The 24581-nt window shown below is 37.0% G+C and overlaps 1 protein-coding gene and 1 long non-coding RNA gene across 2 annotated transcripts; one reads left to right on the top strand and one right to left on the bottom strand.

Annotated features, from left to right (window-relative positions):
* Window positions 1–1726: 1726 nt before the first annotated feature.
* On the bottom strand, window positions 1727–14179 carry LOC105440492. Its single transcript, XR_004064698.1, has 3 exons — window positions 13714–14179; window positions 5883–6010; window positions 1727–3902 (listed from the first exon to the last, which is right to left on the bottom strand). It is a non-coding gene; the product is annotated as an uncharacterized LOC105440492 (long non-coding RNA).
* A 1466-nt stretch (window positions 14180–15645) lies between these two features.
* LOC763803 (cytosolic beta-glucosidase) lies at window positions 15646–23696 on the top strand. The gene is made up of 8 exons (XM_030989180.1): window positions 15646–15872; window positions 16606–16793; window positions 17121–17315; window positions 18743–19058; window positions 20088–20238; window positions 20827–20941; window positions 21929–22097; window positions 22534–23696. The coding sequence occupies exons 1-8, from the start codon at window positions 15668–15670 to the stop codon at window positions 22752–22754; spliced, it is 1560 nt and encodes a 519-aa protein (XP_030845040.1). The 5' UTR covers window positions 15646–15667; the 3' UTR covers window positions 22755–23696.
* Window positions 23697–24581: the final 885 nt, after the last annotated feature.

Genomic DNA, 24581 nt, shown 5'->3' with positions numbered 1-24581 from the left:
GGGGGGGGGTGGAGTGTCGAAAATTTAAAAATTTTCACCTCAAGGGGGAGGGGGGGGGGGGGGGATATCCACCACTGATTCAGCAGGTCCTAATGAAGCCCTGTACCAAAAAGGATGACTGTACTACAAATCTCAATGTTATAATACCTTATGAATTTTATGTGGTCTACGAGGCGACGCCCCCGCCCACACCCTTAAATGATATTTTTGCCGAGGCTCCTACCCTACTATCGTTCAGTAGGTCCTAAGGAAGCACTATACCAAAAATGGTGCTTTTGATCTGGCAAGTAACGGTAATTTCACTAAGCCACCTGAATATTAAGCTATTTTTCACAAAATTTCTCGTACATTGATTGCTTGAACAACTATGGTGATTATTATTTGGTCATCAATGCCGATCAACTTATTGTTAAAATGTGACAAACATTTATCTTCATGTGATTTATACCGCCTGGGAGAGAGAGAGAGAGAGAGAGAGAGAGGGGAGGGAGAGAGAGAGAGAGAGAGAGAGAGAAGAGGGGGAGGGGTGATGATGACATTGGTGATGACAATGATGACTCTCCCTGTTGAATTGCACGACAAGGTTTATTTTTTTCTGTAGTTACATGTACTTATTTCGATTTAGTCATACAAAACATTTGAATTTAAAATGCACATTAAAAGGTATAAGTTTACTTGTTTTGATAAAGGAAATTGCTTTAAGGAGTGGGATATTATTAGTACATGCTTTAATATTATTGTATAAATATCATTATTATACATGTATCATCACCATCACCCTTGGTGCCATCATCATCACTACTACCATCATTTTCACCACCACCATCATCACTACTACCATCATCATCACCACTACTACGATCACTATCATCATTATCACCACCATCATTACTACCATCATTATCATCACTACTACCACCATCATCACTACTATACTATCATCACTACCATCATCATCGTCGTCACTACTACCATCATCATCACCACTACTACCATCATCATCACCACTACTACACCATCATCATCACCATCATCATCACTACTACAATCATCACCACCAGCATTACAACTTTCATTATCACCATCATCACCACCATCATTACTACCATCATTATCATCATCATCACTACTACCACCATTACCACCACCATCATCATTACTATACCATCATCACCACCATCATCATCGTCGTCGTCACTACTACCATCATTATCCCCACTACTACCATCATTATCCCCATCATCATCATCACCACCAACATCGTCACTATTATCATCATCATCTTCATCTATTCACAGTAAAGTTTTCAATGAATTCGGTGTTGTCTGCCAAAGTTAGCTTACAGTTTAAATTTTGATATTAAATATGCAAATCATGTAAGTTCCACTGCAAACCACCCTTAATGCTGTGGTTCATAATTTGAAGCAGTTGATAATTGTCATAGATATTACAAATTCAAAATTATTCAGTCTAGTCCATTTTCAAGGTGGCATATTTTTACAAGTTTTAACTTTCTTATTGTAATTTTAACACAACTATTGTGAGAACATGAAAACAGAATTTAAAATTCTTGATTTCAACAATTACACCATAAAACTTTCATCCATTTGAAAACGTTACAACTACATGTACATTTATTTCTAAAAGGGCCCTAATTCACCCAGTCAACCTTTCATTCTTAAGTTACAAAAAAATGCATCCCCAAAAATCACATTTACAAGGAGTATGAATAATTCACTTGTTAACTCTATATTTTATATCTCAAACAATATTGTTGACATTTTCGTAGCACATGTACATTGCAAAAAGGACATGTACACGCATACAGTGTAAGCCCATTGACATAACATGATGGAACTGACAAGGAATATCCATTAGTTCACAGCATATGCTCTGAGGAAAAGTAGAAATATTGAAGAAATACATTGGTAAAAATGTAATGAACTGGATAATAATAACAAATTATGAAATATTCTAAGTTATTCCATAATACACATATATACATGTAATATGTATGTTAATTTCAATTAAACTGTTCTGTAGTTGTGATGTTATGTGGACAACCCTCACATTTGCTTTTATTGACGCAAAAAATACATTACAGGATAAGAGAAATGTAATTGCTTTGGAAATACTTTCTTGGCATCTACTAAATGTCCCTTTACTTGCTGGTTATAGTGAACAATACAAACAATGGTAATTAATCAATCAGCAGTTTTTCTATCTTTAAGTCCTCCAAACTATATTAGCTATAGAAACTACATGTACAAGATTTGATATACCCGAACACATGTTCATTTAGATCATTTGCTGACATTTAACAAAAAAGATCCATTACTTATTTCATCTGGGGACAAAATAGTATCTCATTTGAAAACTTACATTTTAGTTGATACGTATAGAGAATATATGTAACAATCTTACCTCAATCTTACATTATTCTTTACACTACCGTTTTGGAAAATTATGACATATTTTTTTTTGTAATGAACAAAGTATTATGCTGAATCATAAATATGCAATTATTACAGCTTTGATACCAAGGAAGAATCATATGCAACAAACAAACATGTACATATTCACATCATTATGGATACTCATGATTTTTTTTTTTTTTAAAGCTATCCTCACACTTTTTCCTTCTGAATATACAATGAGGTATAACATACTTTTAGATTCAATGGCGATTTAATCAATTCATAGTGAGCATGCTGTAAATATATTCTTACTTGACCAACTATACCTGCATGTATCATAATGCAAATGCATTTTTCTGAAATATTGAAAATAAAAGAGCACTGTTTATGTACTGTTAAGCCAGGATGTGAAAATAATTGCACAGGAAATGACAAGAATGGTTGATGATACTTTTTTTTGTTTGGTAACATGCATTACAAAGACATTAATGTATGGAAATTCATAAGTATAACATCCGTGCATGTCAGTTGAAGGAGTGTTCTAAAATTCCCTTTTTAGGAAACTTCCAACTTTAATTTTAAGACTACAACAAATTTAAAGCGTTTTGCTGCTTTTTCTCATCAATTGATGTACCTAGTAACATGCTATTAAAGTAAATCAATGCGGTTGTAGTGAAGAGAAAAGAATTGCACTAACTCGTACATGGATCCTGACAAGATTCAGATAGTTAGACAGTGAAATTTTTATGACTTACATTTTGATTTTCAAATGACAGTGTTTCTCCCTTTTACATTTTAATGTTTGATGAAATTAATAACAAGCGTACTGAACTGAAATATTGCCAATTAAAAAGCATTGTTTATGTGCTACAGTATAAAGCAACATTCCTTTTGAAGGAAAGGATAAATGATCCAATATAATGTCTAACTATCTGATTCTTAGCTTCCTTCACCTTCACCTTCACCTATCCCACAGTCTGGCTGACCCTTGGGGCACCACTGAAGATTTATACTACCAGCTTCCTCCACTCCTCGTGGTTCTTGGCTTTACGAAGTATGATGTTTCAGTCAAGGTCACTCGTTAATGTTGTCTTCCCATCGTTTCCTCTGCCTGCCTTTTCGTCTCCCTCCTTGTACTGTTCCATGTAGAATAGTCTTGGCCAGTCCAAATGATCATGTGACATACCCATACCACTTTACTTTGCATCTTTTCACTGAAGTCAGGAGGTCTTCATACGGCCCTATGGTGTTTCCAATTCTGATTTTCACTACCTCGTTGGTTATGTGATCTCTATACCAGATACTGAGGAGTTTGCGGAAACATTTCATCTCCAGTGCCTGTATCCTTCTTTTAATGTCTGCTGTCATGGTCCATGTTTCACATGCATACAAAAATATGGACATATGGACAAGATCCTATAACCGATTTTGAATGGGTGGTATTCGTTTTCGACTGAAACACTGCACATGTGTGTTACTTCCAGCCTGCATAGAAAAAGAAGAAAATGATAGCGTGAATGGTAAAAATACAACAATCGCGTAAACAAATCAAAATTGATTCTATCAGGGTTTTACAAAAGGTCTCTAATAAAAAAATTAAAATCATATCAATTCTTTAACCTCCATGTAACAAATAAAGTGGGATAGACTTCTTTTTTAAATTCATGTATGCTCCAAAGCCTTTCTTTTAGGAATGAATGAATGCATCTAATTAAGAACACAAACTGATTATTATCGAACATGTCATTATCAAGTCCCTAGATATCATTCTTTATATACTGTACATTTATCTATAGAGAGAATGATTGGAAATTCAATTTTAAATATATATCTAAAGGCTATCCTCCTACATACGTGGAAAAGGTTCTCTCATACTGTAACCACTTTGACATATAATCTATTAAGAGGTAATGACCACATCATCTTGAAAAGCCTTGTGAGGCATTTTTTCTATCTACACATATAAGTTATAAAAAAAAAACATGAATGGTGCCACTTGTTGATTTCCCCTTTCTGTAAAGGAGGTTTAATTGAAAATTGTATAGTTTAATAGAACCATGATCATAGATTTGCAGGATATCCTCCTGAATATGATAAAGTTTATGGGTGAGTGTATATTACATGTAGGTACATAATAATTACAGTACTGTTTCATCAGGGTTAGCATTAAAACAGTTATAAATCAAATCATGAAAACATGAAAATATGAACTTGCAAAGATGCATTACAATTAATCTATAACTATTTAATTATATTGCGAAAGTGTATTGGAAAAAGAGGGAATGTTCACTACACACACTGATGAAACTTGGTTATCAAAGGGGAAGTCTACCTTGATATAATGATGGTTTTGAGAAAAGCAGAAAAACTACAGACAAAAAACTCAATGACCAAAACAACATGTCTGCAACTACCTAAAGAGAAAGGAAAAAAATCAACTACAGGCAATTTCGGAAAGAGTTCCATATATATAACCCCACTAAAATCGATGCACAGCTGTATAGCCTACCCTCACTCTCATCCTAATCCTAACCCAGCATACCCATATTTTTTCCTTCAATTTTAGTGGTGGTTACGTGTACATATGGAACTCTTGTCGTAATTTTGATGGCCTTGCAGGGTTCATCTTCTGAAACTTGCAAACATTACAAAGATGTATTTACAAAGATGTATTATAGAATCAGAACATAATTGCCGGAGTTGATTTGAAAGTTGTTGGAATGGTGTTAAATGCAAATTAGCATCTTGTGAATGGTGTAGACTTTATTTATTGACATTCCTCTTGCAATTTCTTTTTAAGGCTACAAACATTACTGTTATGATAATTGTAGATCTATCACATAAAAGATGACAAGTGACGTTTGAAATTAGATTTGGCTTCCTACATAATTAATCATAAAATGTCTCAAATTTATTTGCTTTGTGTTTCTGCTACGTGTATACATGGTGATGGTCTTTCTCTTGCTCCCTTATTACTCTGCAAGGAAAGACCCAGTATTTAACAGCTCATTGCAAAAACTATATTGTGTCTTGAGTGAAGCCCAAACTGGTTCCTGCTGCTTAGCCTTGGCTGCATTCTCCTTATAGTCTTCTAGCTCAGATCCTCTCTTCCACACTTCATTTCATTATCGCAATTTGTTCTTATATCTTATGGGTTACCGGTACATATCCCTAATCTATGTGAATCATGCATTATGTTGCTGACTGAAGAAAGCAATTTCTAAATTTGCAACTTAAAAGATCTAAGCATACGTCAAAGGGCTGGCTCAAAGAATACATAGAAGCCAGAAAAACAGGAAGGGGGTGGGGGGGGGGGATTGGACTCAAATTCATAAGATTTCACAAGAGGACTTTATGAAAGCAGGTCATTTTATACAATAAATAAATATAGTTGTACTTTGAATCATCTTCACATGAAAAGGACTTACAGGTAAGTAAATGTTTTTAAGATATTGTTACATGTACCTGCTACTGCTACCTGGAGCTAACCCTCGTCGCTGAGAAATAGCCTTGAAGTATACTGTTTGGTTGAACGGAAATTCCATTTCAGCTGTATACTACCGCAAATGTCTGACAGTTTGCTCCAAAGAAGACTGTAGTTTGGGTAAGAGCAATAGTTACAATTAAGTATAAGTATACACATGTAAAGTTGCATTTATACAGAACTATTACAGTGACATAATAACAATATTGCAACTTCCTGCGATCAAAAAGGGGAAGAGAGAGGTAGCTAGAGTGATTGAAAGTTAAAAAAAAGGGGGAAAAAAGAGGGGAAAAGAGGGATAAAAAGGTAGAAAGAGAGAGAGAGAGAGAGAGGATATAATTGAATCAGGAGCTGCCAAGACATATACATTTCTACTCATATGAATCTGCATAATAATATACAATACAAAAACTACATGTAGGTATTGTTAATACATGTTCATGCAGATCTGCTGAAATGGATGATATAAAATCAATGTTTGGTAGTTGTTGCTTAACTTGAAATAAATATTTGAAGAGCTGCATGAATAAGTATATTATTTTCTTTCAAATCAATGATGGTATTGTTTCCAAGAAATAAGAGTGACTTAAATTGAAAGTTTGTTTTAAAATGTAGAAGCCACAGTATTCTTGTGCACTGATGCATGCAACATGCTATCTTTAACATTTGAAATGTGATACGTCTAGCAAAAACAATCCTAACTTAAGTTTGTGGGGTAGTATTGTTCCTTGTACACAAATGGTATTTAGATAATACTAACACAGCACTGCCAACAAAATGAATGGATGAGTACCGTTTAAAACTTTAAAATGTATCCAATAAAAATATTGTTGCATATTCTTTTTAGACAGTAGACACCCTGTAGAAAAACAAAAATCCTAAGATTTTACTGCAAGCTATAATTATTATTTCATTTGGCATTGCAACAATGGAAACAATAAATTACTGCTAAAATGTATGGACAGTCAGATTTTATGCAAATTTAGTCTCAAAGTTACTATTCAGTGCGTATAATAAAAAAAAATGTACCAGTTCCAACTTTGGTAACTTAATTATAAAGTTGATGTGCACTGTAAAACTTACAGGTTGCAATCCACAGCAGTCATTAATTTTGCACAGAGGGGGGGGGGGGGGAACAAATTTCCACACCCAACCCTCTTTTAAAGACTAAAACCATAGACCGCTAAAACCAAGGAACGGCTCTACGTAATATGTACACTGTATACAATATATACCAAACTGAATGGAAATCATACCAGAGTTGAAGAATAAATGAAAAATAGATGTGCATAAGAATAACTTTGACATAGACACACACAAACAAAAATCCAATAACTTTTAAAAGGAAGACTGGCCAACTTTTAATGCTACATGTAGTATATACATGTAGGAGATTGCATATACTGTAGGGATAAGGGGTAATCTTTTGGAAATTGGATCAAAATAGAAAAAAAAAATCATTTAAAGGAGAAAACATTATGCAATTAATATCTTTGTACAGGAAATAAATAAAATATATCAATAAAAAACAACTACAAACAAACAAAAATAAAGGATAATCAGCTGATTATTGTTGGAGAAAAACATTATCTTTTTAATATGCAAATTATACTTTAGTTTCATTTATTTCTATACAAATTCAGACAAATTGCAAAATATTATGGTAATGAAAGATAACTGACCATGGTTAGTTAAATCTTAGGTAATCAATAGTATTCAATGGTTTTGGATCCTCAGAGAAACATGTATTTTAACTCAAATTATATTAATTAATTTAGCTTTACCTAATCTATAGAACATAATGGAAATTGAATAGAAAAGCTGTATTTTCCACTCAATAATATGACTCTTCTGAAAATATGTGCACATGTACATGTAATGTACATGTAGGGTCTTACTATATTAAAGATTTGTAATAAATAGTTTTTAAAATGGCATAAGAATACGAAGAGGGAGAAAGTGCAACATGGATGCTTCACATTATACACTGTCGCTCATATAGTTGGAATATTTTTGTTTTACCCCACTTTATGGAATTATTTTTAAAATAATTTAAAAATAATAGATCTAGATAATAGTATCCATTCTCCGATTTTATTGAATAATAATTTGACAATGTGTGTTTTGCGTGACTGCTAAAGCATGTGTATGCTACTATGCTTATCAAATAGGGGACCTACGCCCTTAAGTCATAAATGACAGTAACGAGGATTAATGCCCCACAAAAGGGCACTAATATAGCACATCGACACGGTTTTGATCCTGGGGCCTCACAGTTACGAGGCCATTGCTTTGTCACTGAACCATGACTGTACGAAGCGGGGGCTAGGATAGGGGGCAGTTTCCATAAACAAAATAAAAAACAGAAAATGAAATTTATTGCATTTTACCCCGGTCCCCAACATAAACAAATCCTCTGAATGGCCATGCATTATGGCTCAAAAGCTGTTCAGTTTTCTATTAGAGGGATATCAGATGGATATTTAAAAAGGGGTGATGATGTTAATGCAGAGGTGATAGAGAAGGGCAGATTAGAAAATAATTCTGAATTCTGAACCTTACAATTTTCCTTCTACATACCAAAGTAATTTACATTTCATTTATTTACTGACAAATAATTGCAGTCACTTTTGCAATCAATAATAGTCACTCTTTCCAGTTTATTATTCTCATACATGTATGATCTCCTTTTCTCTCTCTTTAAATATCTCTCTCTCTCTCTCTCTCTCTTTCTCTTTCTCTCTTTGCAGCTGCAAGTTCCAGGTACTGTTTTGTTTTAAGTTTGTGCAATGTTAAGCACCTAACAGGAATAAAGGTACATGGGTGTCATTGGAAATAGGGTATTAAGGAGGGTACTTTTGACAGACTTTGTTTCAAATTGGCATCCCAAATATCTAGCTACAGATACGGGGTAATAAAGTGGACATGTACATGTATGTAAAAGTAGCTGCACAAATCTAGAGTCTGCTTATCGTGCATTTTTATAGAATGAAACGGGATAGTAACTTTGGAGCAAAATACTATAGAACATAAATCGGTTATACAAATATTAACACTTGGGATGAAGAACAGGAAATCTGAAAATTAATGAATCGTCATTGATGAGAAAAATAAAAAATCACATCATTTTATTCATTAGGTCATTTCATTGTGATGACGAGTAGGTGATTAGAATTTCAAAATGTACCCAGGAGAAATCTGCCCAGATAGAAAGCTTGTGACATATATTTACATTCAATATCATGCAGCACTTTACAGTTTTCTATTCTTCTGTTTTATTATTTGTTTAAATTTCTCCTTTTATTGAGATAACCCTATGTTAGTCTTTTTTTCCTTCTGTTTTCCTCTTTCTCTCATTTTCTATGTTATTCCTTTTTTATTGTCTACATCTTTTTTCTTCTTTTTTCTGTCCTCGCTTCATGTTCTCTTATTTTATCCTTCTTTTATCTTTTACTTTAATATCTTCTATTCATATACTGTTTTTTATATTCTTCTTTCACTTTCCCCTATTTCTGTCTACATAGGATATGACTTTTCACTCAGTTTTTGTTCTTCTCTCTTTTCCTGTGTGTGCCTTTATTTTTCTCATTTGTATCTAAACAGTTATCTTTGTTCTTCTTCCTTCACTCATTTTCTCTTTCACACCTTTTTCGCATGTATTCTTTATCTTAAATGTTATCATCCTCCATGTTTACAATCAACTATGTTTATCTTTATTTTCTCATTCATATCACCTCATGACTGCGAATGGTGGTCATGTTTTACATAAAAATGTAAGAAAACAAAAATGACATAAACTCACTAATGCACAGAGAAGTTGCCCACTAATACCTTCCATTTTTTTATAAAGAAGAAGCATCCAAAGAACAGGAAATCATTAATAATTGGGGATGTGTCAATTTTGGTGGTGGCCTACCTCTTTGTTGAAGCGTACTTAAAAACACCAGAAAAATCTCACAAATTAAAAAATATAAATCCTTTTCACGATTTAGAATCTTATTTCCATACAATTCCATAACTTGGATCTCTGTCACCTTGATCAAGTGAAATTTTGAGGCTTTTTTTGGGGGGGGGGGGGGGGGGGCTGGTGATTTATTTCCCTTGTCAAAACTCACACACAAGTTTGAGAATACTCACAGCAGTTGTACTCCACCATAGCTTTACAAAATGTACCTGTTGAAGAGGCTTCAATATGTCTTGTGTTCTAGTATTAATAGCAGGGATTGACCATTCATAGATATATAAATGTACATGAGGAAAAAATTATTCAAAATTTCCCTTCAACTCTGAAACACAAAATATGTACGTGTAGCATAAATTACAATACATGTATGGGTTGAAGAGTCCCTGAATTGAGTTTTTTTTTAAATACAATGTAAGAGAAACAGAATGGCAAAAGTTTGAAATAAATCAGACCAATACTAAGAGTTATGAATGTTTGAAGTATGAGATCACTAAATAAATGTGAATCTCAAATTGGCAATTTGGTACATTCATGTAGACATTGATAACTCTTCTGTTTGTTGTCTACTTCACCTCTGAAACATACATGTAGCATAAATTACATTACATGTGTGAGTTGAAGAGTCCCTGAATTGGGTTTTAAAAAATACACTGTAAGAAAAAGAGAATGGCAAAAGTTTGAAATACATGATGTAGACATGTATGGATAACTCTCCTGTTTGTTGTATACAAAACATAATCTTAAGTGCCTTCTTCCTTGTGGAAATTATCAGTTTATTTACAGGTCCTCTTAAGATATAAAGAACCTTCTGAGTCATACATGTACATGTTTTTTTTCTTTTTCATTTACATTTTAGTCATTCTGTGTGTTGGAACAAATGGAAAAGTTGTCCGCCACTACATCCTATAGACGTTACTGATTCAGCCAATTTGAAAAGCCCATACCTACATGTTTTAATGATTACAAATTTACACCTTCAAAAATGTGTACATGTAACTTTGTCACTTTTAGTCTGATTTAAATTTAAATCAAATTGTCCCCATTGTGCTTCTTATATTTGTTCAGCCTTCCACTGGTAGTTTGCTAATACTAGAGAATAAGGTGGATTTCCCTTTAACATTAGGTATATTAAATCTTCTGTGAGAAGAGAGATTATGGTGTCTGTTTTTCACTATTGCAGCAGTGCAGTGGCAGATCCAGATTGGGGGGGGGGGGGGGGCGCGGGACCCCCTCACTTGGCCCCATAAACAGGTAAATTTAACCTTTTTTAGATTTAAAAAAGACGCCCCCCTGGAGAAAGGGGGGAGCAAAGGGGGGCCGGGGGTGGTGGGTGTTAACTCGGTGCTCAACATTTTTTCACGAATTGGGCCCCCTTTCAGCCGGCCCCCTCCCTTTCTGCAGACTGGATCCGTCCCTGCAGCAGTGAATTCCACTACAGTCACATAAATGTCCCAATAGTGTCAACAATTAATTTGGATAAACTTGCATAAATTTGCATAAACTTCCATAAATGTGAGTGCAACCAAGATGATCAATTACAGAACAGGGACAACCAACAGCTTGTTCGCTAGACTGGTTAGAATAGCCTTAGGGCTAGGTGATAACATGAAATATGATATGGATGTCACTAAGCCTTAATTGGCACCCATATCGAGAGTGACACACCAAATTGCTATCCCTCCAGTATCAAATATTTACATTTTTTGTTAAATGTTTGTATTATTTTAAAGTGATTTGTATGAGAAGAAAGAAGAGTTTATATTACTAGTCCTACAGTATAGTAATACTAATCATACTGGTATTAACAGCTACCACCAGTGGGTAAGGTTATTTTAGTGTGGGTACTTCTAGTGGTTATTATGAACAAATTTGAATTTTTGTTTTATATCAATTATCAGTCTTGGTAGGGGTACGGGTATCAATTAAGTGGCTCGGTAACATTGCCTCAGATTCTGAAGAAAAAAACTCCTGGATTTAGCTCATGCTGCAATCATGATTACAAACATTTAGGTCAGTCAGGAATCCCATGACTTTACAAGCCGATTGCCTAGCTGTCTGATTATCAAGATATTTATGATTGGAAATCAAAATTTCATTTTTTGTTTACCTAACAGTTTTTTATTACATTCATGTACACTACAGTCTTTTGGGGAAAATGAGTATGGTAAAAATGGTAACTCAAACTAACAGATTTTTACTTCTTTGAGGCATTTCTATCATGATCATTTTGAAGCGCAATTTTGTTTAGGGCTTCAATATTACACCATATCACAGGCACTGATAACACGTAGGGCCATACAGCTCAGATTGAATATTATTAAATGATGGGTATAGGCCAAGTGATATCAATGTTATTAGATCTACAACCTGCGTCTAGCAGCTACCATGAGCTGAGGATGCATGATGACACCGACAGTAGCCTATACGTGTGAAAAGTTGATGCACATGGGTCATATGGCAAGATTATTAAGAAATCTGATTTGAACGTCATATGCTACCTTACGTAAAGTCCACGCCTAAAATGCAATCATTAGAGTCACAGTTTTTGATATTTTATATCGTATTCCACCCAGGCCTGCAGGGCAAAACCACTCCAGCAAGGCTATAGTCAATGCTTAGGCGTATTGTCCTCTAGCGCTGTTACATGTACGTGCTGAGAGGCAGCAATAGCACACGATGAACACATTGCACACAATTGCACACTAATGCACACAATGTATACAAAGTGGTTGTTAGCAAGTTTGACAGTAGACTCACGATTTGAATTTTTGAATTTTTCTTTCTAGTCTAGATCTATATGACTATAGACTAGATTCTAGATCTCTAAGTATAACTATAACATAGACCTAAGTTGAAAAAATTGTATGCTATTTAGGTGTCATCAACTCCCGGCCCCCCCCCCCCCCCCCCCCCCCCCCACTCCGAGAACGGATGGACCCCATGTGTGTTACCAAAATGTCCTTTTCATAACAAAAGAAAAAGGTCGACCCGTATTGACTTTACACACCGGACTTTTGCTGAAAAAGGCTTGTATAACAAAAGAAAAAGGTCGACCCGTATTGACTTTACCCCGGCCCCCCCACGCAGGGGTCGGAATGACCGCATGCGTGTTACCAAAATGTCCGGTAAAGGGGTACTTTTCGTGCGACAAAGTCCGGCCCGAGAATTGTAAAAAAAAGGGGTGTATTTGACTTTTCACCCGGAGATTTCTTTAAAAAGGGGGTGTTTTTTCTTTTTTTCTCTCATCTCTTTTGACTCCTGAGAAATTATTCTGAATTTAGGGGGGTGCATTGAGCATTTTTCCTGATTTAGGGGGGTCTCCAAGGCAGGAAAAGCCTGTGAAAAGACCGCGAAAGGGGGGTTCGAAAATGTTGGCAGTCCTCAGATAGGGGGTGCATTCAAAAAGAGGGAACGAGCATATGCGTACCCTAAATAACACTGAGTGGGAGGGGGGGGGGGGGGGGGGCAGGGACTTTACACACCGGACTTTTGCTGCAAAGGGGGGGGGGGAACACGCATATGCATACCCTAAATAACACTGAGTGGGGGCATCAACTATCACTAAAGTACCGATTTTGAGTGAAATCAGTTGAGTTTTGTACAGTGTAGTTTGAAATGCTGAAAATCAATATGAACAGTTTTTAATACACAGCTGCACAGCCAGGATAGTAATGCAGCTATGTGTGGGCAAAACCAGGGACATGGCTCGTGATGTCCACCAGTCTAGGTATCCTGCCGGGCGGGAGCGGCGGGCCCGGCGCACCTGGTAGGGCTATTATTTCCATTTGAATGTGCAAGTTAGATTTATTTAAAAAAAGAATAAAATACGGTGTTACTGTAGAACCTACCTTAATCAGACGGATGGGCACATAATAGAGACCTATCTTGATGTCAGGATACTAATGTGGTCTAGTTGTTTCAGTCGGGCAACCGTGTTCGTGAAAGAGAAGAAAGACAGCTGCACGATGCGATGGAGAGTTAGCTCGAGAGCGGGCTGCCGTCGCGTCCGGGGCATGCATCGCAGGCGGTCAGATCCGAGCTTCCAGCGTGGCCGTGGATGCGCCAGATTCAGAGCGAGTGCTAGTTTCTCGAAACTGCCATAAGTCTAAGCTCGTGGAGATTTGGTAGAAACACGTGTTAGATCTCTATCACACGTTTCAATACGATGTCTAAAAAGTTAGACTTAATGACGGTTTCGTGAAACCTCCCCAGGTGTTCGGTGTCGGGGATCTGGGCAGCGTTTCATGAAACCGTCATAAGTACAAGTCCAACGACATCCCATTGAAATGTGTGTATTAAGTTTAACACACGTTTCAATGGGATGTCGGTGAACTTGTAGTTATGACGGTTTCATGAAACGCTGCCCTGATCCAGTGGATGCCTGGTACTGGGAGGCGCACGCCCCCCTTTTTTTTTCTCCCGAAAAAAAATGTGTTCGCATACATATTCTGTTTAAGCATTTGGATAGGCCTCAGAATCTGCCAAAAGGCTAAGATTATCCGGGGACCGCATCCAGTTGAAGGCTTTATTCTCGCAATTTCGTTTATTTCAAGCTTCCCCCCCCCCCCCCCCCCCTCCCCTGTAAAGTCTTTGATCTGCCCTGGATGTATGGCCGGGTAACCTGGCGCTACAGTCGTTTGTAGAAAAAAATGTTGCTGGGCGCTGTCGCCTGGTTAATGAGTCTAACCACAAAAAGTAGGTCTTAAAATAGCGTTAATGACTACTGGACGCAAATCAAACACATGTTGGATGTGATACAAAAACGGGTCAATACATATTGCATCATTTTTCCAAAACTGGTCAATGACTTTAATGTCGCAGCTCGTATCGGGTGCTCGGTTAGATCCTCTTTTTTTTTTGGGGGGGGGGCATCATTGACAAAAGCGCAAATATTTGCATGCGCTCGAGTCATGTATATACCAAAAAAAACCCATTAATCTTAGAGTGGATACCACAAAATCAGAAATCTTAAAAATGCCAAGATCATAACACTTTGGGTAACGCGTTTTGATTCAAATACTATTTTCCTAAGGCAACGTCGTTTTCCAAATTTACTAATGTTACAAACGTTGCAACAGCGATACATTTGCATATACAATCAGCTGTGTTGACGAGAGCAATAATCCCTTTGTCAACACAACTGAATTTTATGGGAAACTGCAATTTGTTCCCTGCTCCAAGCATGTCTACGGTTGGGAAAGTAACACATTTTGAAAAAGACATGCCTCAAGAAAACAGCCGTACAATCAAAACGCCCTGTTTAAAAATGAAACAAGTACTCTTAGTGCCATTTTTACTTGAAAAAGATCATACCCAATGAACAAAAAAGAATGATATCGTTTCATGCCGCGAGTTGGAATTTTATGGGCTCCAATACCAGCTAAATTCATCAAAATTCTCATTAATATGCATAACCGCGAAGAATAGCTTTGATTAAGTTTCTTATGTGGAGAAAAGGTAGTTATTACAGTCATGAGAGAATGAAACGGAAAATGTGGTAGAGAAAGAAAGAGAGAGAAAGAGACAGAGGCACAGAGCATGCAGAGAGAGAGGGAGAGAGAGAGAGAGAGAGAGAGAGAGAGAGAGAGAGAGAGAGAGAGGATTGAGAGAGAGTGAGAGAGAGAGAGAGAGAGAGAGAGAGATAAAGATAGAGAAAAAAAGACAGAGAGTAGGGATCGTGTGCATGCATTCTTATTATGTTATACTTTCAAATGTTGAGCCGAAAACACCTTTGTTTCAATACAGTAATATCATTTTCTCTAAAAATCTATTTCAGTTCCTAGAAATATCAAAGTGAAAACCATGGCGCGCCCGGTCATGCTAGTCGCCCTGATCGTCGTATTCCTAACATTGATCTCCTCGTCGACGACGGAGTTCGTCTTCGAAGATGTCTTCAATGATCCGGAACGCGACACCTTTCTCCACGGAACCTTCCCCGAGGGATTTATCTGGGGTGCCGCTACGGCAGCCTATCAGATCGAAGGAGCTTGGGATGAGGATGGAAAGGGTAGTTATATTTCATTTGATTTGATTTGATTTTCTTCTGCATTCATGTAAGTATACAGTTTTTCGATAATAATAATATAAAGTAAAATAAGTATTTTTCTGACAATGAAATATAAATAAGCAAATACATATATATATAAATTGTTATTTTCAAAAACGAAATGATAAACTGTCATAAATACTAAATTTCCTCAAACATTATAATACATGGTAAAGTTATTTGCGGATGTGGATCTGATTGGATGTGATTCATTCATTCCAGACGATAACTGAAACATTTTATATCTAAACTTTACATTGTAGTCAAATTTGATGTAATATGATAATAGCCCAGGGCCCCGTCTCATAAAGAGTTAATATCATTCGCAACTATAAGAGATAAGAGACTGCGAACATGCGATTGATTGGAGCAACTCTTTACAAGACGGGACCCAGGGATTTTAGCGTTTATATGCTTAATGCTATAAAACGGTTTTGGGTTTGTGTATGTTTTTAATAAGATATAAAAATGTGTGCATTGTAATATCTGTCACCTAGAAGTTATTTTCTTTTTTGTTTATGAATTGTTCAATATCTATTTATTTATCACTTATTTATTTATCTATATATTCGTTTACCTATTTTTGTATTTGATTATGTATTTACTTATCATTTTTTGTTTCATGTTGTGACTGAGTTATGGAAATAAAATTATTAGGGATTGCATTAAATGGAATTTACACCCTTCACCACAGGACCAAATATCTGGGACGCTTTCACTCACATCCCTGGAAAGACATATGACAACCAGAATGGCGACGTCGCCTGCGACAGCTATCATAATGTTGAACGCGACGTCGAAATGGTCAAGGAGCTCGGTCTGACGCACTATCGATTCTCTCTCTCCTGGTCAAGAATATTCCCGACTGGGTTTACCCATCAGGTAAGCACACCCCACCCTACCCCTACTCACACCCCTACCCATCCCGATCAGTCACTAATATTACAATTACCGTCCCTCGAACCAGTAAACAGATAGGTGATATAGGGCATTTTAGTAATTGCCCCCCAAAACCGGAACTTCTTACCCCCCCCCTCCAGTACAGAAGAACTGCCATACTCTCAAAACTTTCAAGAGGTGTCTAAATTCACATCTTTTCTAAATTGTTATGATACTCCTTGTTTTTTATATGATAATGTTTTTTGTTCTCTTAGTTTGTTTGTTTTCTCATTAATTTTATGCGTTTTGTATCTAATTTTTCCAATACAGGTGAATCCCGCAGGGGTGCAGTACTACCACCGTCTGATTGATGCCCTCCTAGAAGCTGGTATCCAACCCGCTGTTACCCTCTATCACTTCGATCTTCCTCAGATGTTAGAAGAACTTGGTGGATGGGAAAATGAGATGATGGTCCTCTACTTTCAGGCTTATGCCGATTTTTGTTTCAATGAGTTCGGCGATAAGGTATTAAATAACTCTTCACCAGGGGTCCGTTAGAGTGATATCCCTCCCCCAACACACACACCCCTCATTAAACTTTCGTTATAAGTATCTGTCGGCATATTTCAATAATTAACGACATCGCCCCTTTTTTCATTTTTGTCGCTGTTCCGCAAATTCGGTCGGACCCCCCTTCCGCATTATTCAAAATGCTCTCGCGACACCACTAGTCCTCACATTACTGTCTTGAATCATATGGTATCTACTCCTCCGTCAGTGGAGAAATGATAATTTGGATGGGGCTGGGGGCAAGAAAAAAGATTAAAAAGCAATCATTATTATTGATGAATTAATAGGCAAATGGAAATGATGATTTTACTCTTGGATATCATGACGGTTTTCAAAGCAGCCATGGCCTCTCCTGACTCAGTAATAGGCTGCGTCGGATGGATGGGGGGGGGGGGGGGGGTACCATGGGATCTTTAAACAAAAAAAAGACGTCATGATGAAAACAGATCGGAAAAATATATAAAGTAGAATATCGAAACGAGGGCGGGAGTTGCAGAACCATAAGAAATACTATTATCCACAACCCTTTAATATGACATCCACAACATTCCCTAAGTAACATAGTGGTTGATTGGTTAGTTGGTTTTGTGGACAGATAACTTCTTTAGGTTACTTACCGGTACTTCTCTGGGTTTGTTTGGAGCTTGTTACACGTGGTATGTGCATTTCGCACAATAAAGGCTATTTTTCACACGTACGTAAATATTGCTTGCATTATGTTACAAGCGCGTAGCCAGGATTTTGTTTTAGGGGGGCGGTAGTGAGCACGCGAAGCGTGCGAATCTCTTACAAAGCGCGCGTAGCGCGCTCCATAGGGGGGTGGGTGCAGGGAGGAGGAGGGGGGGGGGAAGGGAGTTTCCACCCTCCCTTGCGAAGTGCTAAAGCTTTGACGTTTTATTCAATTATTAGAGCAAGAATACGATTCGTTGTACCGTTGTCGACTCTTAATCCTTTTTCTTCCTACGTCCTCTTCCTTTCTTCTTTCTCTCTCTCTCTCTCTCTCTTTTTTTTTGGGGGGGGGGGGAATACGATTCGTTGTACCGTTGTCGACTCTTAATCCCTTTTCTTCCTACGTCCACTTCCTTTCTTCTTTCTCTCTCTCTCTTTTTTTTTTTTGGGGGGGGGCGACCGCCCCCATCGCCCCCCCCCCCCCCCCCCCCCCCCCCCCCCGCTGCTGCGCGCCTGTTATGTTATTATTGTCTGGTTGAATTGCTCTTCTTTATTCGTGTATTCTCATGTATGAACTGATACAATGTATGTCAATGTTTTTTTTTTTAAAGTAAAGCGCGTACATAATTGTTCGAATTCTTATGCGATATAACCACTTTCCATTACTGTTATTACTTTTCTTTGTGTGTGTGTTTTAACAAATATGTCTTTAGGTGAAGATTTGGTTTACAATCAACGAGCCCAAAGTGATCGCTATCCAGGGGTACGAGGCAGGCATATTCGCACCGGGAAAGACGCGCCCGGGCTACGGAACCTATCGCGTCGTACATACCATGCTGAAGGCGCACGCGCGTGCGTGGCACACGTACGATCAGAAGTACCGCGCAACACAGGGCGGGAAAATTTCCATCGTCTTTAACTCGTTCTGGTCAGAGCCGGCTGACCCAGAGAATCAGGCCGATGTTGAGGCGGCGGAGAGGATGAGGCTGTTTGAACTCGGCTCCATGGCGAATCCCATATTTGGAAACGGTTTGTATCACAAAAAACGTGGGTTCAGGGGCGGGGGTGAGGGGGGGGGGGGATGGGGGACCGGTCTTTGCCAATAACTACATTAACAATAACGTTTATTTTAATAATGATAATGATAGAAAATATGACAATTATAATACATATAACAATACCTGGTAGTAATAATATTCACATCTCTAAGCACTTTACAAAGTAGTTATCCCGATTACTACCCCGGTTATACATGATTGGATTCAATACACTGGCCATGTGCCATTTTCAAGCGAATCGCAAACGTTTCAACCCAACAACGCATTCACTTACGCTCGCATCCTTACTAAACGGGTAGCATAATCATTTATATTTTATAGAGACGAGCAACGTATAATTCGTGGAATTTTGAATTTGAATTTGAAATTGAAATTGATTTGTGAGAATATTATTGGAATTTGAATCTGAAATTGGAATTTGGATTCGAATTGAAATTTGAATTTGAATTGAGATTTGATTTTAAATTTGAATTTATATTTGAAATAGATTTGTGAATATATCATTTAAATTTGAATCTGACATTATAATTTGGATTTGAATTGAAACTTTAATTTCGAATTTGTAATTTAAAATTTAAAGTTAGTTATATGAGACGATCCGGAGCACATCAAGGATGTAGTAGAGAACGCAAATGAGTCGCGCTCAATATTTATGTCGCGTGTCTCTTCATTCATTCAACTATAAACAGATTTGGATTATAAATTTTTATTTTTATTTTAATTTCAATTTAATTTTCAATTTGAATTTCAATTTAATTTTCAATTTTAATTTCAATTTAATTTTCAATTTTAATTTCAATTTAATTTTCAATTTCAATTTCAATTGAATAGAATTTGAATTCAAATTTGGTTGTTGGAGACTATCCACATCAAGGATGTTTAGTAGGGAAACTGAGTCGTGCCCATTGTCTTATTGTGTATCGTGTCTCTTTATTCAACTATAACCGGATTCGGATTTGGATTTGGAATTTGAAATTTATAATTTGAAATTTGGTTGTAGGAGACTATCCGGAGCTTGTCAAGGCTGTGGTAGGGAATATGAGTCGTGCTCAAGGTCTTACCGTGACCCGTATGCCTTCATTCACTCCTGAGGAACAGCAGCTCATCAAGGGTACAGCCGACTTCTTTGGTCTCAACCACTACTCAACAAGGTAAGCCTAGGCTGCCGAACTAGTCAATTATGTATATATATATATATATATATATATATATATATACAGGATGGAAAGAAAGATAGAAAACAAGCGAGCGAGAAAGATAGAGAGAGAGAGAGAAAGTCTCAACCAATACTCAACGTGTAACCTGTCAATATGCATATGGAGCGTGAATAGTGGGAGGGAGATGGGGGAACCGAAATTACTGTGAAATTCTCTTACTATAGACTATAAAGGAACTCACTTTTGATGGGCTGATTGTGTTCCGGGGGGGGGGGGCGAGCCGCCCTCAAAATGACTAATTTTGAGAGAGTCATTCATTTTGTGCACTTCATACAATGATCCTCTTAACCGTAAACTAAAAGGGTTATACAAAAAAAAAGGGGGGGGGGGGCGCGCTCATTTAGACTGTTCTGTTTGTATATTTAGTCAAGACAGCATTGAGTCAGGTTGATGCTGCGTTGTGACTAATATACTAGGGAAAAACCTGAAGGAACCCGTCCAGCTTGAGCACTTACTGGTTTAACAGTTTTCTTGTTCTGGAAAAGTCGGTCGAAAATGTTGTATCTTCTTGTCACCATGCAGATTTGTTGCCTACAAGAAACCTGAATTCAACCCCGTACCCACCGTATACGATGATTTCCAGGCGGAGTTCAGTTCCGATCCGGTCTGGCCACAAGCTGCATCTGAATGGCTAAAGGTGTGTCCTTTATGTTTTGACATCTTTAAAATAATGAAGATAATTAAATTCAACTTATTTATGTTTCCAAAAAACATTACAAATCAATTATAAACAAGTACACCAATTTAGGAATACATTTCGAAAACAGAGGGTTCCACTAAAGCAATGATTGTACAATAGTGGAACCCTCAAATGATACTTAGGAATAATGAACGAAAGAACACAGGTAAGCTCATTAAAAGGTTGTGTCTGGAAGGAGTTATGGTGGAAATGGTCAAAAGAAGCGGATTGGAAAGGGAAGATGAAACTGTCAAATGAGCGTGGGATCTGGAAGTGGATGACATTACTTAGATGGAAAGGAAGGCCAACATTTCATGGAAAGATATGATGAAGAAAGAAACTAGTGATGTTGGTCTAAATGAGGAGGAAGCTTAAGATGTAAAACGAAGTGGATGAAGAAGAAGGGAGTGTCATCGTGGCGCGATATTCAGTAACCCTTTTGTGGGAGGTAAAATGCTGACTTTAATGAAATGATGATGACTATCAATTATGACAGAAAGTAGATACAAGACTGCTTTTGTGATATTTGGAACTTGTTTAGTTAAATTTCATATTTTCAATTAGTGTTTGAATGGGACGTTGGTACGAAAACTGCGACACTTGCTTCTTGTCAGCTTCCAACACTAATCGTATCTCTAACTTCCACCCTAGTCCCACTATAAAGGCCAACCTTACCCTAACCCTAACCCTTTACTTTTGACAAAATAAAGCAATAAACCACTCTGCAGATAGCACTTGTACAAAATAAAAAAATGATCCCCAAATATCCACACATTTCTTAAACATGGAGAAGTTCTAATTTTAGAATAATCTCTGCCAATGTGACGGAGTGGCGCGTTTAGGAGAGAGGGGATTAACACATACTTTGCAATAGTATTATTCAAGTTTTATAATTTCTTCTAATTTCGTAAAATAAATTTCGAGTTGTTTCCCTTCAATATTCAGGTTGTTCCATGGGGTTTCCGTCGTCTTCTAAATTGGATCAAGACTAACTATGGTGACGTACCCATCTACGTCACAGAGAACGGTGTATCTGAACCAGACGGGCCCCTGAACCTGGATGATGAATTGAGAACCAAGTACTACCGATCGTATATCAATGAAGCTCTCAAAGGTAAACGCGAATTGTATGGATATGATATTATAATAATACTGATAATAATGCCAATTATAAAGAATAATAATAGCAACAATAACAATAGTAGTAGTAGTAGTAGTAGTAGGCCTAGTAGTATACACATTTTGACTGATTTGTGGGTCACGGTCAAAACTATTGCCAAAGGTGGTCTCAAAACTGTATTGTGTTCGAGTTATAGTTTTAGTTATAGCATTGAATATTTGTTTTATATATTTGTTTTATATAAACGCATCCGCAGTGTCGATTCTCAAAGAGAGATATTATTTAAAAAATATGCCTGTCAAACTCTTAAATCCATTTCGCCACGCGGTAACTTTCGTGTCTTTGTAATGCTTTAATTGTACTGTACAATTTGACTTCTAAATATATCGTCAGTACTATTTTACCATAAAGTCTAAATATTTTTCCTCAGCCTCCAAAATTGATGGTGTCAACCTGCAGGGGTACTTTGCTTGGACTTTGCTCGACAACTTTGAATGGGCTTCGGGAGTCAGCGAACGCTTCGGTTTGTACCACGTAGATTTCAACGATCCTGCGCGTACTCGACGCGCCAAGAATTCGGCTCTCACCTACACCCAGATCATCAAGGATAATGGATTTCCATCTGACGAAGAGGCCAAAGTAGAATTGTAAAATGTAACAGAATTATATATTTACTTATAGTATACTTGAGTAAAATAGCTGGTAAAATAGATGCAAATATTTAGTCATGTGTTCGGACAGGTTCGTTATACCGACAGGCGGTTATATTTCGGACGGTAATTTGAAGAAGATTGCAAGCAATATTTTAAGAATTATTGATGACAGCGTTATAAAGGACACATATTCATGGGTCATGGTGGTTAGTGCTATTTAGTGCTTTTTCTTTAGATCCAAAGGTAAAAGAATAGTTTTATTTTTTGGTGAAGTGCCCGAACACATACAAAAGGGAAGAGGTGAATGTGCACATAAAACTACAACCTACCCCAATCCATCTGACATTATCATTCTCTGACATCTTATCAAACTTTTCGGATCTTCCCCTTCCTCAGAGCATTAAATCTATGCCCCCCTCAATGGCTGGACGCGCGCTATATAATTATGTTCCTGCTTTGTATATGATCAGCGGTGACCGACTGTTAAGGTTTGTTTAGATATGACGGGGCAACTGCGGCTTTCTTCTTTTTTCTTCGGATGTAAACTGCAATACCCTTCCCATTTCTGAATGTACTTATAGTACAAAACTTAGCCGTGGTTGCGCGCAGTTGCCTTACAAAATATATAACCGCGGAGGTTTTTACACCGACATATCTGAACAAGCCTTCATTATGATTTATTTTTCTCACATTTTTTGAACTTCAAACGATACAAATAAAGCATGGGCAATATTCATTTAATTGTTTAATGTTTATACCTATCTCATTGATTTACATGATAATATCAGACATATCGTTTATCGCCCGACCGTATATGTCGTGTGCAAACGAGACCTCTCTCCTATGTTCTCGATGCATGCTCGGAATCAGGGGAAAACATTCCGTTCCTCGGACAAAAACGTAAAAGATAAAGTTAAGTTTTGGTCATGCCATTTCATTGTGAAAGAAAGGGTGTGGAATCGATCACTTGACCATGTATCATACATATTGGTGTGTACTGCAAGGTTCCGGAATCTTCAAAATGATAAGAAATTTGGCCCAGCCTTGGTAAAAGTGACAATCACTGTACACATGATGTATATGAGACAACACAAACATGTGGAATAAAATGAGACCCACATTTTTATTCTGTAACATGTAATATTTAGAATATGAAGGCATTTTAAGAGCCATATCCTTTTCAGGAAACATTTTTTTTGTCTGATGTTCTTTCACATTTGCATAATAACAATGATAAAACTCACAACTTATTTGCCACCTCTCCCCAAAGCTCATCTTCTCTATATAGTTACTCGGTAACATTGTTGAAGATTGATACAAAATTCAGTAATTTCTGTATGAAATATTACTTATTATAGTCCTTCTACTGTACTTGCCCTCCAACATGTAAACAATTCTCAAACCACAAAGATATTTATGGTTTTCTTTGAAGGTTTCACTGTGCGACACCCTCTAACAGTAAATTCTCCCAGCCATCTTTGAATTTTCCCAACTGTTTTTCCATGAAAATAAGACATAAGACAGGCTTTTACAAATCTTTCAACACTTAAATGTCTCAAATGGGCAATTCATTGCTTTGTGAAGATTTCAATTCACCTAAAATGTAATCAAATTGTAATAATATAGTTTGGAGAATTAAAGAATCGATCAGATCAGTTTCCTCCAATTGTTATCATTAATAGTGGTTTGTTTTCAATCAAACTTTCAGATTATCTTTAATTGTACATCAAACATGGAAGTCACTGCCTTAGCACCATTTCCTCTCATCTGAACAATGTTACCAAGTCCCTTTAAGTGGAGGCCCTATCTGTAAGGGATCACACCG

This window comes from Strongylocentrotus purpuratus, unplaced genomic scaffold (assembly GCF_000002235.5).
Source record: "Strongylocentrotus purpuratus isolate Spur 01 unplaced genomic scaffold, Spur_5.0 spur5_scaffold_18, whole genome shotgun sequence".
NCBI lineage: Eukaryota > Metazoa > Echinodermata > Echinoidea > Camarodonta > Strongylocentrotidae > Strongylocentrotus > Strongylocentrotus purpuratus.
The sequence above is the reverse complement of the archived record's forward strand: the minus strand, read 5'-3'. Positions and strand labels throughout refer to the sequence as shown.